This window comes from Lathamus discolor, chromosome 2, assembly GCF_037157495.1.
Source record: "Lathamus discolor isolate bLatDis1 chromosome 2, bLatDis1.hap1, whole genome shotgun sequence".
In the NCBI taxonomy this organism is placed as follows: domain Eukaryota; kingdom Metazoa; phylum Chordata; class Aves; order Psittaciformes; family Psittacidae; genus Lathamus; species Lathamus discolor.
In genome coordinates this window covers 120,532,021-120,545,627 of record NC_088885.1, presented here as the reverse complement: position 1 = coordinate 120,545,627, position 13,607 = coordinate 120,532,021, and the positions used below count along the sequence as shown (strand labels likewise).

Genomic DNA, 13,607 nt, shown 5'->3' with positions numbered 1-13,607 from the left:
TTCTGCAGTGTGATGCTTCTCTGCTTCACGTGGAGAATAATTTGAGCTTTGTTGTTTGTTAAAAGATTGTTCCTAGCTCGCCTAGTTCAGAAGAAAACATAATAACACTCTAAGCAGTTATGAGAAGAATGGTTCATCTTTGTTCAGTATTGTGCCTCAGACATTTGCTACCTCCAAAAGCTTCTGAGAAAGTTGCTCCAAAATTCAGCATTATCAGAGACAACTTTTATATTCGGTGCGGAAGAAAGTGTCTTTTATCAGATAGCTGATTTATTGTCACAAAGCATAGGAATTATAGCACGCTTTGTGTTAATCCTGTCAAATGTAGCAAATGTTTTCATTATTCATACAAACTTACCCCTTTTTGTGTGTATGTTGTTGAGCTCTGCTTAATCATGGTCTAGAAGCTGAGATCCCAGCTAATTGTAGGTATAGCATTGCCCTCATCTGGATCCACTGCAGTGTGATTTTGCTATATTCATAAGGTAATAGATAAAGAGTACCTTCAGCATTTTAACTCCATCTGGTTGCTTGCTTATTTGTTCCAGTTGCTTCAATTTCCCCTGATATAAGTCTTTCCATGCCTCTAATGGCCTGTCTTCTGGGGGCATCTGCTTTTTGCTGGAGAGACTTTAGGTATGTGGTGAGAACTGAGTACCATAAGCATGTAAGAGAAAGCAGGGAACAGTGTTGAGAGGGCATTATAATATTTTAGGCAGAATTCGGGAGCGGGAGGCTTGTGTAGTTTTGAATAGGGAATAGTCTGTAAATACCAGTAGTGGAGGGACTAAGTCCACGAGGACTTAGTTCATTACATTTGTGTGGCTGTCTTAAATATTGTCTACATAGTGTGAAAAATCTGAATAGTGAAGGTCTCCCTTTCTGCTGTGACAGTGGAAGATGCTGAGATAGGCATTGCAGGGTAACTAATTTATAAGGGTCTTGCTGGGAGAGTGAATGAGGAGTTACTGGCATTTTTGCCCTGAAAAAAGATGACGTGGGGACCTCCAAAAGAGATGGGGGTTGTGTTCCCTTTCTTGCTTCTTAGTGGAAAACAAATCTGTCACTTTTTCTTTGGGTACTGGAGCCCCAAATAAATGCTCCTCAACTGTCAGAAGGCTTCAGTCGGTTGCTCTGTGAAGCACTTTTGCCTTTAATAGATGTTCAAGGATGCTGGTTTGCTCACATTCATGCTTACCATCAGAGGAGGCTGGGGCTGTGCGAAGCTGAACTTGGTACCAAAAGGAAGAATACTTTGATGGAGCGAATGGGAAGTGAGAAGGGAAGATGGTTTGTGTGAGGGAAATGTTACATTACTCCCGGCTTCCTGCCAAATACCTTCAGCCTGCTATGCCACGTGGGGTATGTGCACACTGCATAGGGCTTCGCCCTTAACTCTCTGGAAGAGTTGGAGGGGATAAACCTTCCCATTAGAGTGAGGCACTGAACGTTTTCCACTTATGCCTGTGTCATCCAGGAGGCCTTCTAGCAACAAAAGGAAGACATGCTGCAAATTACAAAAGGATGGTGGCAAGGAAAAGGGAGATACAAGGGAAATTCCAGAAAGGCCCTCTGGATTTGCTCAGGCACACCTAGACTTGCCTCCACTGGGATTTACCTGTAGCATGTACATCATTAAGAGGCTTTATTATTTTTTAAATTAATTTTATTTTCCTTTGCAGGTCACCTTTTAAGCTGCTATTTCCTGTATAATTAAGCAGAATGAAGGCATTAGGTTCTAGTAAAGTTGGGCCTAATCCAGAAATCTTCTCTTATTCAGTCCTTCCTGAGTAAGAAACTCAAGTCTGGGCCCAACATTTTACATGTTTTACTGTTGTTTCTAAATTATTTGTGGTCTGTGGAAACTGTTTTGTTTTTAACTTTATTGAAAACTCCTTTGCTTTTGTCTAATTTTATCTCTTTATGTGTTACTGTCCACCATAGCATTAGTTGAAATGATGTAAGTATACTGCAAATTCAAGTGCGTAATTGCTACTGATAATGCAAGAACGATTGATTCCTACAGTTTATAATTAACAGTACATAATGTTCTGTGCATGGGTTGGATCTATCCCTTTTAACTTTTCCTTTCTGATTTTTTCCATCCCTCAGTCTTGCTGCATCCCAGCCTTTCTGAATGTACTGGTTTCGCTGGAGTCTAGTCCGTTCTTCCTTTTGTTTTTCAGACCAGTAAAAATGGGAAGTACTGGATTCTGGTTTCCTCCAAGAAGAGTCAGCGGAACTGGTTAAGACCAAAATCTGAGGACTTTAGTGGGCAAACATCAGGTGTGCATTGAACAGAGGCTGCTTTAATTCTGCTTTAAGTATATGCTTGTTTAAAGATAGTATTATATATGAGTTTTTGTGTAATGTGTTTGTTATATTTGATACTGCATATAATCATTCATCCTGCAGTTGTGAAAGCACCAGTAAGAATGAGGATTTTAAGTGATAATATGTTGAGACACAAGCAGGCAATATTACTCATAAAATTCTTTCAGCTGGTCTTTGGAATGTGTAATATTTGAGGATCAGTGGTTTTCTAAGTTTTATCACCATTGCTCAGTCCACAAGAAAAAAAAAAAAGTGGTTATTTGCTATTCAGAGATCAATACTGAAGTTCTTCATCTGTTGAGAAATGGTACTGAGATAATAGTGCATACATGTCTTTTAATAAAACACTGTCATTGTCAAAGATTGGATCCACACTATATTTGTTCTAGTGATGCATATTTAAGGACATTTAAGCACAGTTCAAAGTCAGCTTAATTAATTTTGATCGTAGAGGAAAAAATCCTGAATTCATCTGCGTGAATGTTCTGAATTACTTCTGGTGCAGCAACTAGGTTACCTGAAGTTTTGGAGAAGATTGGCCTGAATATAGAATCATAGAATCAGCTGGGTTGAAAAAGACCTTTAAGATCATCAAGTCCAACCATTACCCCAGGACTGCCAAGTCCACCACTAAACCATGTCACTGAGGGCCTCATCTACATGGTTTTTGAACGCTTCCAGGGATGGTGATTCCACCACATCCCTGGGAGGCCTGTTCCAATGCCTGAGCACCCTTCTGGTGAAGAATTTTTAGCTAATGTCCGGTCTAAACCTCCAGCCTGAGATGTGATCTTTGCATTGAGAAAAGGAGGGGGAAGTTGTCAGAGTTGTTAATTTAAGCTCGTATGCTGTTCCACAGCAAGGACTGCTTTTGGCCTCACATCAGACCCTGCATATCACCCTTCTGCATGCCCTAACATCCTGCATCTCCCAGACCTGATGCATGTTCAGTTCTTTCCCACCTGTCCCCATCAGCTCACTCCTATACTCATGTTCTTAGATATTCCCAACCCCTATGCAGCGCTCCCTGCACCTCCCTGGCCCTATAGCCCCATCTAGGTTCTGTCTGTTGTGCCCCTTGCACCAGTTCACTTTCTCTGCTGTATCCTACCAGCTGTGCCTGCTTCCCTTGTCACCAGCTAGGCAGAGAAGCCACTTGCTGCTGGACTCTGGACCCAGCATGGTCAAATTAACCATGCTCCCCTGCCACAGAGTGTGAAGGTGGTTCTCTTGCCCTTTGCTTGCTAATGCTGCCTGCCTTGTCCCAGCCTATAGATTTGGTAGGGAGGTGAAGGAGATCACAGCCGTTTCTTACCCCGCTGAGACTAGGTGTCCTAGCCACGCAGTGAGGGTCATGGCTGCTGCACTGTCAGCTCTGCGTAGCAGGTCTTCTATAGGTGCCTGTGTGGTATAGATACACTCTCTGTTAAGTAGATCAGGTTGGATTTTTTTCTCCCCCTGCCCCTAGGCTTCATTTGTCAGAAGACATTAGACTAAAACAAGATTTCATTCTATTTTCAGGCCAATATGCATAGAAGACCAGTGTGTTTGTTTACAGGAAAGCAAAATTAATTTTATTATCCAATTCTGATTAAAGAGTATATTGGAACAAATCTTTCAATCCACAAATATATCACAGCTTCGATGTGAATGAGACCCTCCTTTTGATTCCATTGGCAGCCTCATTGACATTGGAGCTGGTCTTCATTTACTTTCGTTGCAGAAAATTGTTGCTCCCAAGCCCCCAAACAACTGTTTCATTTTTCACTTATGAGCTAGATAGTTGGTTATGAGAGAGAACATAAAATTAAGCTGATCCTTTGAAGACCTGTGCATGTTCCCATTCATGGAACGGATGTCTGCAGACTTTGTTGCATGAGTGGGAATGAGTCTGAGAGAAATCTGAAATCGTAAGAGTCCTTAAAGAAAGATCTTTCAGTCACTGGGTATCTTTAAAAAGGTTAGTGGTTCCATATATAACTGGGGGGAGTAAAGGTGGTCTTACAGGATGTCTCACTTAAAGATGGTAGCAGAGTTTAACCTGATATTCAAGGACATTAGGTTGGAAGGCAGCAGATTTCTATCTTGGTGTGCCAGTACTTCACTCCTCTTGTAAAGACAAAGGAAGAGTCATGGGGAGGAGGGAGAAAGAGGCACAGACAACAGCATACTCTGTGTATGCATTTCAAGTGGAGATGTCAGTCTGAGTATTTTGTAAAATGCAGACATTAAGGAGGTGCATCCCCTTCTCTCCCTCCCTGCCCCTCCAGCCCTCCCATCCTGCCATGCATTGAGGAGTACGCAGGCTCGTTTTCCTCCAGGACCACACTAGGGCTCTTGCAAGGACCATTTAGTTCTGCCCCCATTGCACCTGGGCACTGCTCAGGCAGGTCTCAGCTGAGGCCAGCCCTGAGCTCTCCATCCTCCGTCACTGCCAGCAGCGAGGAGCCCGCTCTGTTCGTTGAGGAGGTGGTACTAGGCTGAGCAGCTGCAGCCTGGAGCTCCCTGCCGGGCTCCAGGCTCACAGCTCCACCTGTCCAAGCAGCTGCTGGTGGGTGGTGGCGTCTGAGCCCCCGTCCCGGCCACAGCCTCCAGCCTCCGTGCTGCCCGGCACAGCCGCCTCTGCTGCAGCAGCTGCCGTGGCTAAGGCTGGAGCGGACAGCAGCTGTGAGCCATGACACCGGGGCTGGGGGGACCGCATGCTTTTGAGGGAGAAAAGCCACTCTTCAGGGCTTTCCAGCCCTGCTAAACGCTTGCGTTGAGTGCTGTCCTCCTGTTGTCCTCCTCATTCCCCCTGCTGCAGACCTCGCACTCCACCTTCCATGCACTCGGTTTTGGTATCTGTAGTAGCAGTTGTGCTCTGATGATGAAAAAACACCGTCAGCTACCCCCGACAAAGGAGGGCTGTTGAGTGCTGTGTAATAGCAGGTGCCCAGTTGCTACTATATGTTACCAGATGATGAATTTCAAGCTGTTCACCCACAATTTAGACATGAGCATCATGCACCCCCTTTAGCCAAAAGCATCTGGCTTAGTTTATGGTTTGCAATGCCCCAGCGGGACTAAGAGCCTCCATCCTGAGCTAGCCTAAATTTAAACATTTATAGCCCCTGCATCTTCCAGGATAGCATGAGGAGAAATAATGAAGCTCTCCATTACTGCACTGATAAAACCCTAATCTGTCTAATCTATCCCTAATCCGTAGGATTTCTGTTAATACATCAGGTCTCTGTTAGCGAAGGGTAAGTTTACAGGAGAATTTCACCTGGCATTAGCAATCAGTGTCAGTGCTTATGTTTCACTACAGCAGATGCATAGATGTGCAGTAACCTCAGTGAGGAAGTACACCTGAGAACATGAGCTTTGCCCCCCCCCCCCCCCCCCCCCCAGACTGTCAGCATTGGGTACTGCCTCTTCTTGCACAGGCTTTCAAACACTTTGAGCCTTATAGATTCTCACTGTGATAAGTGTGTGCGTGTGTGCATGTGTGTGTGCGCGTGTGTCTGTGCAAACACCACAGGCGTGCCTTTAATTCCTTTGAAATCTGAAGCTGCCAAAAGGCAGCTGGGTAGGTAGGTAGATAGGCAGGCTCTTTGCCTGGTGCCTCCCGTAATCAGACAGGAACTTTGCTGTTCTCCATCAGTGCTTGAGGGGAAGGTTGCGAGGTGTGATTTCAGGGCATATGTGGATCTGTTCATCCTGAGCAATGCATTATAAGAGTTGCAGCAAATAGTGTTAAAAAACAAAAAAACAAACCTGCAGGTATTACATTAGACCAGCTGAACCTAATTTTATTTTTAAGTTTTATTCAGAAGCATCACATAGCAAGTAAACTTCAAAATCTAAGTTTAGTTACAAACTAGTTGTTTCTTATTTTTTTTTTCCAGTCCCCTTTTGCTTTCTTTTACGACCACATGAAACTTGAGAAGCCATCTAAAGCTAAATCATTTAGTGGAGTTGGGCAATTCCCAAGTGTCCAACAAGAAGGCCTGGTTTAGGCTGCGATGGCCACTGTCATTCCTGGTGATTTGTCAGAAGTAAGAGATACCCAGAAAGTCCCTTCAGGGAAACGTAAGCGTGGTGAAACCAAACCAAGAAAAAACTTTCCTTGCCAACTGTGTGACAAGGCCTTTAACAGTGTTGAGAAATTAAAGGTTCACTCATACTCTCACACAGGAGAGAGGCCCTACAAGTGCACACAACAAGACTGCACCAAGGCCTTTGTTTCTAAGTACAAATTACTAAGGTATTAAACTCTATTTATCTTTCAGATTATATTATCTATTTTATGTTGGCCGTGTTAAGCCGTGTAAAAGTATATATTTGTACGCCTTCAGCTGATTGCAGAGAGGATGTGTTAATTAAAGTAGCCATTGGATTGTTTCTAGAATTCTAAATTACCTAAGTTTGCAAGCTAATGTCTTTGATTTTGTTTCTTAATTTGTTTTCTGCTTTTGTTTTCTGTTTGTTTGTTTTTATTTTTGTTTTGTTTTGTTTTTAAATGAGCATAGAATTTTCATTTGTATAAGGAATTGTCACGAGAAAAAGAGTATGGACTGAAAATTTTTTTGGCTATGGACTTTTACATGAGTACTTTCATACTTGCCTATATGTCCCTGTTACAGTAGCTAAACCCCACCAAAACCTAAAAGTGTCAATTTAAGAGAAATGGCTCGCGTTTTGCTATATTTAAATTTGTTGAACTGTCTATGTAGTGTCATGCTTTCAGTTAAAAGGTTCTGTTGCAAAGCAGCCTTTAGTGTAGTATTTAGCTGCCATTAAAAAATGAGCACGTGTGTCTTTTGATCAAAATAATTACTTACAGAATATATCTGTGTTTAAAGGCATATGGCTACTCATTCTCCTGAGAAAACCCACAAGTGTAATTATTGTGAGAAAATGTTTCACCGAAAAGATCACCTAAAGAATCACCTACATACACACAATCCCAACAAAGAGGCCTTTAAGTGTGAAGAATGTGGAAAGAACTACAATACCAAGCTTGGGTTCAAACGTCACCTGGCTTTGCATGCTGCAACAAGCGGTGACCTCACCTGTAAGGTATGTTTGCAGACTTTTGAAAGCACAGGAGTGCTGTTGGAGCACCTAAAAACTCACGCAGGCAAGTCATCGGGTGGAGTGAAGGAGAAAAAACACCAGTGTGAACACTGTGATCGTCGGTTCTACACCCGAAAGGATGTCCGTAGACACATGGTAGTGCACACTGGAAGAAAGGACTTCCTCTGTCAGTACTGTGCACAGAGATTTGGGCGGAAGGATCACCTCACGCGTCACATGAAGAAAAGTCACAACCAAGAACTTTTGAAGGTCAAAACAGAGCCAATGGACCTTCTAGATCCCTTTACCTGCAATGTTTCTGTGCCTATTAAAGATGAGCTGCTTCCAGTGATGTCTTTACCTTCCAGTGAACTGACATCAAAGCCATTTACAAACACTTTGCAATTAAATCTCTACAACACTCAGATTCAGTCCATGCAGAGTTCTGCATCTGCACACCAAATGGTTGCCACATCATTACCATTGGGAATGCCTTGTCCAATAGATATGGAGTCTGTCCACCCTCCTCACCAGCTATCGTTGAAATATCCACTCGGTACTACCTCATACGCAATTTCTATGCCTGAAAAAGAACAGCCATTGAAAGGGGAAATCGAAAGTTACTTAATGGAGTTGCAAAGTGGTATGCCTTCTTCATCCCAGGATTCTCAAGCGTCTTCATCAAAACTAGGGCTGGATCCACAAGTAGGGCCACTAGATGATGGGTCTGGGGAGGTTTCCCTTTCCAAGGGCTCTGTTCCTATTAGTGAACCTCTAAACACCCCATCATTGGACTTTTCTCAGCTGTTCAACTTCATACCTGTAAATGGCCCTCCCTATAATCCTTCCGTTTCAGTGGGGAACCTCGGAATGAGTTATACGCAAGAGGAGGCACATTCTTCTATGACTCAACTTCCACCACAAACCCAGGATCCACAAGATCCTAGCAATAGTATAGGTCTTGGGTCTCTGCACTCGTTGTCAGCAGCTTTCACAAGCAGTCTAAGCACAACCACCACCCTACCACGATTTCATCAAGCTTTCCAATAGGATGTACAAAGCTGGCTTGTTACTGTCTATTTGTAGAAATGCCTTAGGTGACCATTTTTAACTTAGTGCCTACTATAAGACATTATCAATTCTCTGCTTTTGTACAGTACGGATCTCATGAAGCCAGTAAGAAATTTAAATTAACTTTTTAAAAATGTTTTGAAAGTGTTTATTCTCAGCTGTGTTTACTTTGTTGGGGGTTTTTTTAAGCAGTCTCATTGTATTGTTTTCATTTTCACTGCCGATTGACACATTGAAAATGCTCAGTAGAAAGTCATCCCAAGCAAACTCTCAGCGCTCATCCCTTTGTCATAACTTTTTCAACCATACCAGCTATTCCGTTTTATTGATGTCAGTGGTAGAGCTACCACCACTTTTAATATATATTTTACTATTTGCAAAGAATCCAGCTAATGTATCACAAGGATTCCTGAAGATTTGGGAAAAAAAAAAGTATGTATTTCCAGTCCATTTCCAAACAAGTCCTCGTCCCATATGGTGTCATGTCTGATCTGTTCTGTAATGACAAATCTAAATTTTTTAAATAAATAGAGAATTCAGATTTTTCTGAAAAACTTGTGTGTGTGTATATATAGAACTCCATATATACACATATACATATATATAGCATTTGACTTGTATTGAAGTCATTATAAAAGGTGTTAAGAATTTTGCCATTTTATGCCTTAAATTTTTTTGGCCTGTTACAGATGACAGATGAAAACCAAAATTGGTTTAATTCTCTAAAATCATAGCTGAACAGAATTTCAACAGAGAATCTCTTCTTGCCTGAATGACAAATGTTTCAAGTTGAATTTGGAACTGTATTGTGCTTTCATGACTCTGGTATAGGGAAACAGGCAAAATTAATGGCTGATCTTGAAATATAAAAGTGTTGTAATGTAGTAACGCAGAATATTTTGTCTCATCTTTTGTTTTAATTCTTGCTGTTTTTTCCTCTTTAGTAGTGTAGAAAGAGTACTGCATAGGAATCTTCCAGTAGTGTATTCACATTTGTAGGCATCAGTCTTCTCCCAGCTGCCACCGCCAAAGGGTGGTTCAGGTCCAGCCAGAAAGTGTGTATCTATTTTCAGTTCAAAACTGGTGTGCAGTCAGAGAGTGAATGTAAATTTGCAAATACCGGGTTTTGGTTTTGTTTTGCTTTTTTTTTTTTCCTATTGGAATGATCTTTTCAGTTGTGTTACATGGTGTGTTATGTCCTCCTAAGCAACAAGTTAGATGTTAATCACACTTTCTACACCTGGGTACTTGGTTAGGGACTTTTTGCCCATTGCCAAGATTTAAAGACAGGACTCTTAGGAGTGAAGTAAAAGCATATTGCTTACACCACTTTTACCTAATGCAATATATTCTATTCCCCAACCCCTAATAACCAAAAGATAAAAAAAAATAACAAACAACCCTGTGATGCATGAAAGCAAACTAGATTTGCTGTACTTCAACAGTAACATTCTTTTCCTTGTCATTTTTGTACAAGGAATTAAAAAATAGAGATCAAGTACATTAGTATCTCTCAAACAATAATGAGAATTCGTACAAGGTTTTAAGTGGTTAAACTAAATATACTTCACAGAAACAAAAGTTGCTCCCATTTAAGGAGCTCATGCTCCGGATGTTTTATCAGTAGCTCCTACTTTTTTTTTGTAATTCTAGGAGCAATATGCAGGTGTAGTTTTACTATTTTATACATATGTGTATTTAAATTTTATTACTGAAAGATAACATTTTTATAAATGTGTTTGTGTTCCAAAGGCATTAAAATAAGGATGTATTAATAAGGAAAATACCTTTTGAAATTCTGCAAACTACTCCTAGATTTTGGGTCTAGGAGCACGTTATCTCAAAGTGGGCTTTTAGCTCTGCTTCATGACTGCTTCCTCTGGTTTCTGTGAAACAGATTGCTCGCTTACATCTTTAGTTGAATGATTCGTTCAATATTGCTTCTTTTCTCTTTCACCTTTCTAAAGGAAAGAAAAACACAGATGAACAGAGCACAAGGTGAATGCAACTGAATGTAACTCTAGTTTAAATCGGCAACCATAACGCAGCTAGGAAGAACTCGGGTTTTTTCTCAATCCTTTAAATCAGTCTGAGATGAAGATAAACGAACTTAATTCCTCCAGTGGTTTGGAAAGTTGGAAGTGTTCAGCATCCTGCAGCCAGCCCAGCGGCGTGGCTGTGCAGCCTCAGGCACACAAATTCCCAATCCATAGCGGCTGTTTATCAGGCTCAGTTGCCGATTAGACTTCATTTACAAAAAGAAACCCCAAACAGACACGTTGCCAACACCTGTTTCTCAGCACGTAGCCAGAATCCTTACTACTTTGTTTCGTGCCTTAGCTTCCTGAAAAGGGACTGACATTTCACTTTGGAGTTAGATGTACATTTCACTTAAGAAATAGGGACCTCAGACAAGATATTGAACCTCATTCAGTCAGGGTTTCAGTGGGTGGCTGCACCGAGCGTGTTTGCCACTGGACTAGGATGTATGGTAACGTGGAAGCAGACTGACACAGTAAGCAATACCACCACCGGAGTGCTTTTGAGTATCACTTAGGCGGAGTCACTATTGGCCACTACTAAACCATCAGTTTTCAAACCCTGTCTTCTCGATTTCAGATGGATTCTTGGTGGGAGGGGGGAGGGCTGGCTGATCATGCACCACTCTTTGTGCAACTTCTAGACTTCTAGTAAGGTTTTTTTTATTTTCTTGTTTTGGGTTTTGTTTCCTTTTTTTTTTTTAATATATATTTTTGTGTACTTGTTGCTTGTGCTTTATTTAGTAGTAAATTGTGGAATAGAGTGATTTATTGTTAATTTGGCAGTAGCGGTTTTTAAAAACCATATACTGACTGAAACATGAGCCAGAGCTGATTGCTTTATTAAGCTAATAATGAATGTTAAGAGTACATATTTTCAGGATCATTTGCCTAGTGAGCTAAACTTGTATTATAGGCCAATATTTTTTAAAATAAAGCTTGGTCAACCTCTATGTTACACATATTACAAGATATAGCACTTTCAAAAAGAAAACCTAAACCTTTTAAGAAAATTTCTTACAGGTTATGCTTTTTATTATAAAACCTTTTATTATAATTTGTTTCAAGTGCCATTAGATTACATATATGTAGGCCTTTGGTATAATGCTTTGTGTACAAAATGGTAGACATTGTAATTTTAAACAGGTACATTTTTACAGTGTTTTCTTATCAATTTGCTATATTGCACAGAACCAGTGTGTCTTTCTTAAGGGTTTTACAATGGTTTTTACTAGGTTTACATGTTTCAAACTACACTGTCTTCTACTGCCATTTTGAATACCAGTCAAACGAAAGGAGTTTGTCCTCACCAAATGCAAACCGTGTCCTCTGGAGTTCTGGATGGTAAACTACGGCAAAAATGTTTTAACACGCAGTATTTGATACAGATCTTTTTATCATATCCTGTCATCGCTATGCTGCTGTCTGAAGTTGACTTAGGGCCTTATCCTGCATCCGTAAAGGTCAGGGGGAGCAGGATTGCATCCTTCGTTATGTCTGTCTCATACACTGGTTTAGCAGCTCATCCTGTATTCTTCTCAGTCTATAGTTAAGCCTCTGAAATAAATGTACTTATCTAGCATGTAGTAAACTGCATAGGCTTAGCTGCCCATCCTGCATCCTCCCAGTGTACAGTTAAAGCCACAGCCTATTTAGCATTATGCTCAACGTACAGATAATGCCACAGCAGTTCAAAATGTGTTTGGATAGTCCCAAAGCTTTTATGCAATAAGGGTGTCTTACTTTTGTTGGAAGGCAGTGTCTTTTGATAACAGTTATCTAGCCCTGGAAGTGACACAGAACTATTGCTAATCATATGTAAACACTTTTCAGTATAAGCTTCAGTGGTACAGTTGAACCAGAGTGAATGTTTATCTCCTCAGAAACACTCCTGCAATATTGTTATATTGGATCATGCTGCTAATGTAACTTGGGATACAACTCCTCTCATGGTGCTACAAACCTCCCTGTCTCATTCAGATGTATTTTTACCCATAGAAAAAAGGACTATACTAGACCTATAGTTGTATGATATATTTTTATACTGTGACTTAATTTGTCATTAATGAACTTTGTGCAACACCACAATGTATTCATATGCACTTGCAAAAGTAAAATTTTGGACATGCAAATTTAAACGCTGACAAGCCCAGCTCTTGTTCACAAACACAGGTGACTGCTAGTTAAACTCAAATGTGGGCTTTTTATATGGTGTGGAGTGAAGAACATGCTATATATTACTAAAAGCCTTTGAATTTAGACAATAACTGGGGAAAGTATATTGGGGAATGATGACACACCCAAACCTGACTTGGATTGCTGAAATTATATTTTTAGCTAGTGGAAAAATGGTTTGGACTTTATGTTTTAATGAGAAGTTTTGAGTCAAAAATAGAGAAAGAAAAAAAAAAAAGAACACAGAAAACCCTGCATTCCAGACTGAATTTGTATATGTTTCTTGCATTTAAAATTTGCTATCCTGTGATATGGGAAATTGAGTTGCTTATCATGTATATGTACTTTAAAATGTATTCACAAACTACTGTTGTATTTGTATAAAATATAGACAAAAAGATTGCATATATATTTTTGTGTATAAGCTCTGTAAAATAGCAATCACATTATGAAGCTGCAGCAGAACTTCATTTTAAACATTCACATCCAAAGAAACAGACTATTTATTGTCCACATACCCTGATTAAAAAATATACCTTGCTGCTATTAAACAATAGTGCTGCAGCTTCTTGTGGCCTACAGTGTTATGTTTGCTGTACAAAAATATGTGAACTCCACAAAATATATCAATAAAATTACAGAATGGTTTTAGTTAATGAATAACTTATGCCTGGCATTTCAATAGATAACCTTGGTCTGCACGTTTGGGATTACAGAATGCATTCGGTTTTGCTCAGTGTAGTTATTCTGACTGTGCAAAGGTGTAATTGTCTTTCTAATTTACAGATGGTAAAATGTCATTTTTTCAGACAATCTTAAAGCAAAAGTATCTGTATTTCATGATTCCACCAAGGAACAAACTGGATGATGTTACTGTGTCTGTGATGAGACACATCTGAACTGAAGGAAGCAAGTCAGCTTGCCATCAAA

General features: G+C 40.4%; 1 protein-coding gene across 3 annotated transcripts in view; it reads left to right on the top strand.

The window, feature by feature from the left end:
* The window catches only part of PLAG1 (PLAG1 zinc finger), a 51,179-nt gene extending 37,839 nt beyond the window's left edge, over positions 1 to 13,340 (top strand). For 2 of the 3 annotated variants that reach the window (XM_065668300.1, XM_065668299.1), the window contains 3 exons: positions 2,187 to 2,286; positions 6,222 to 6,580; positions 7,179 to 13,340. In XM_065668300.1, the coding sequence (XP_065524372.1) occupies positions 6,339 to 6,580; positions 7,179 to 8,442 (1,506 nt within the window). In that variant the 5' untranslated portion in view covers positions 2,187 to 2,286; positions 6,222 to 6,338 and the 3' untranslated portion in view covers positions 8,443 to 13,340. The remainder of the gene's footprint in view (positions 1 to 2,186; positions 2,287 to 6,221; positions 6,581 to 7,178) is intronic. The other variant, XM_065668302.1, reaches the window with a different exon arrangement.
* The last annotated feature ends 267 nt before the right edge of the window (positions 13,341 to 13,607 follow it).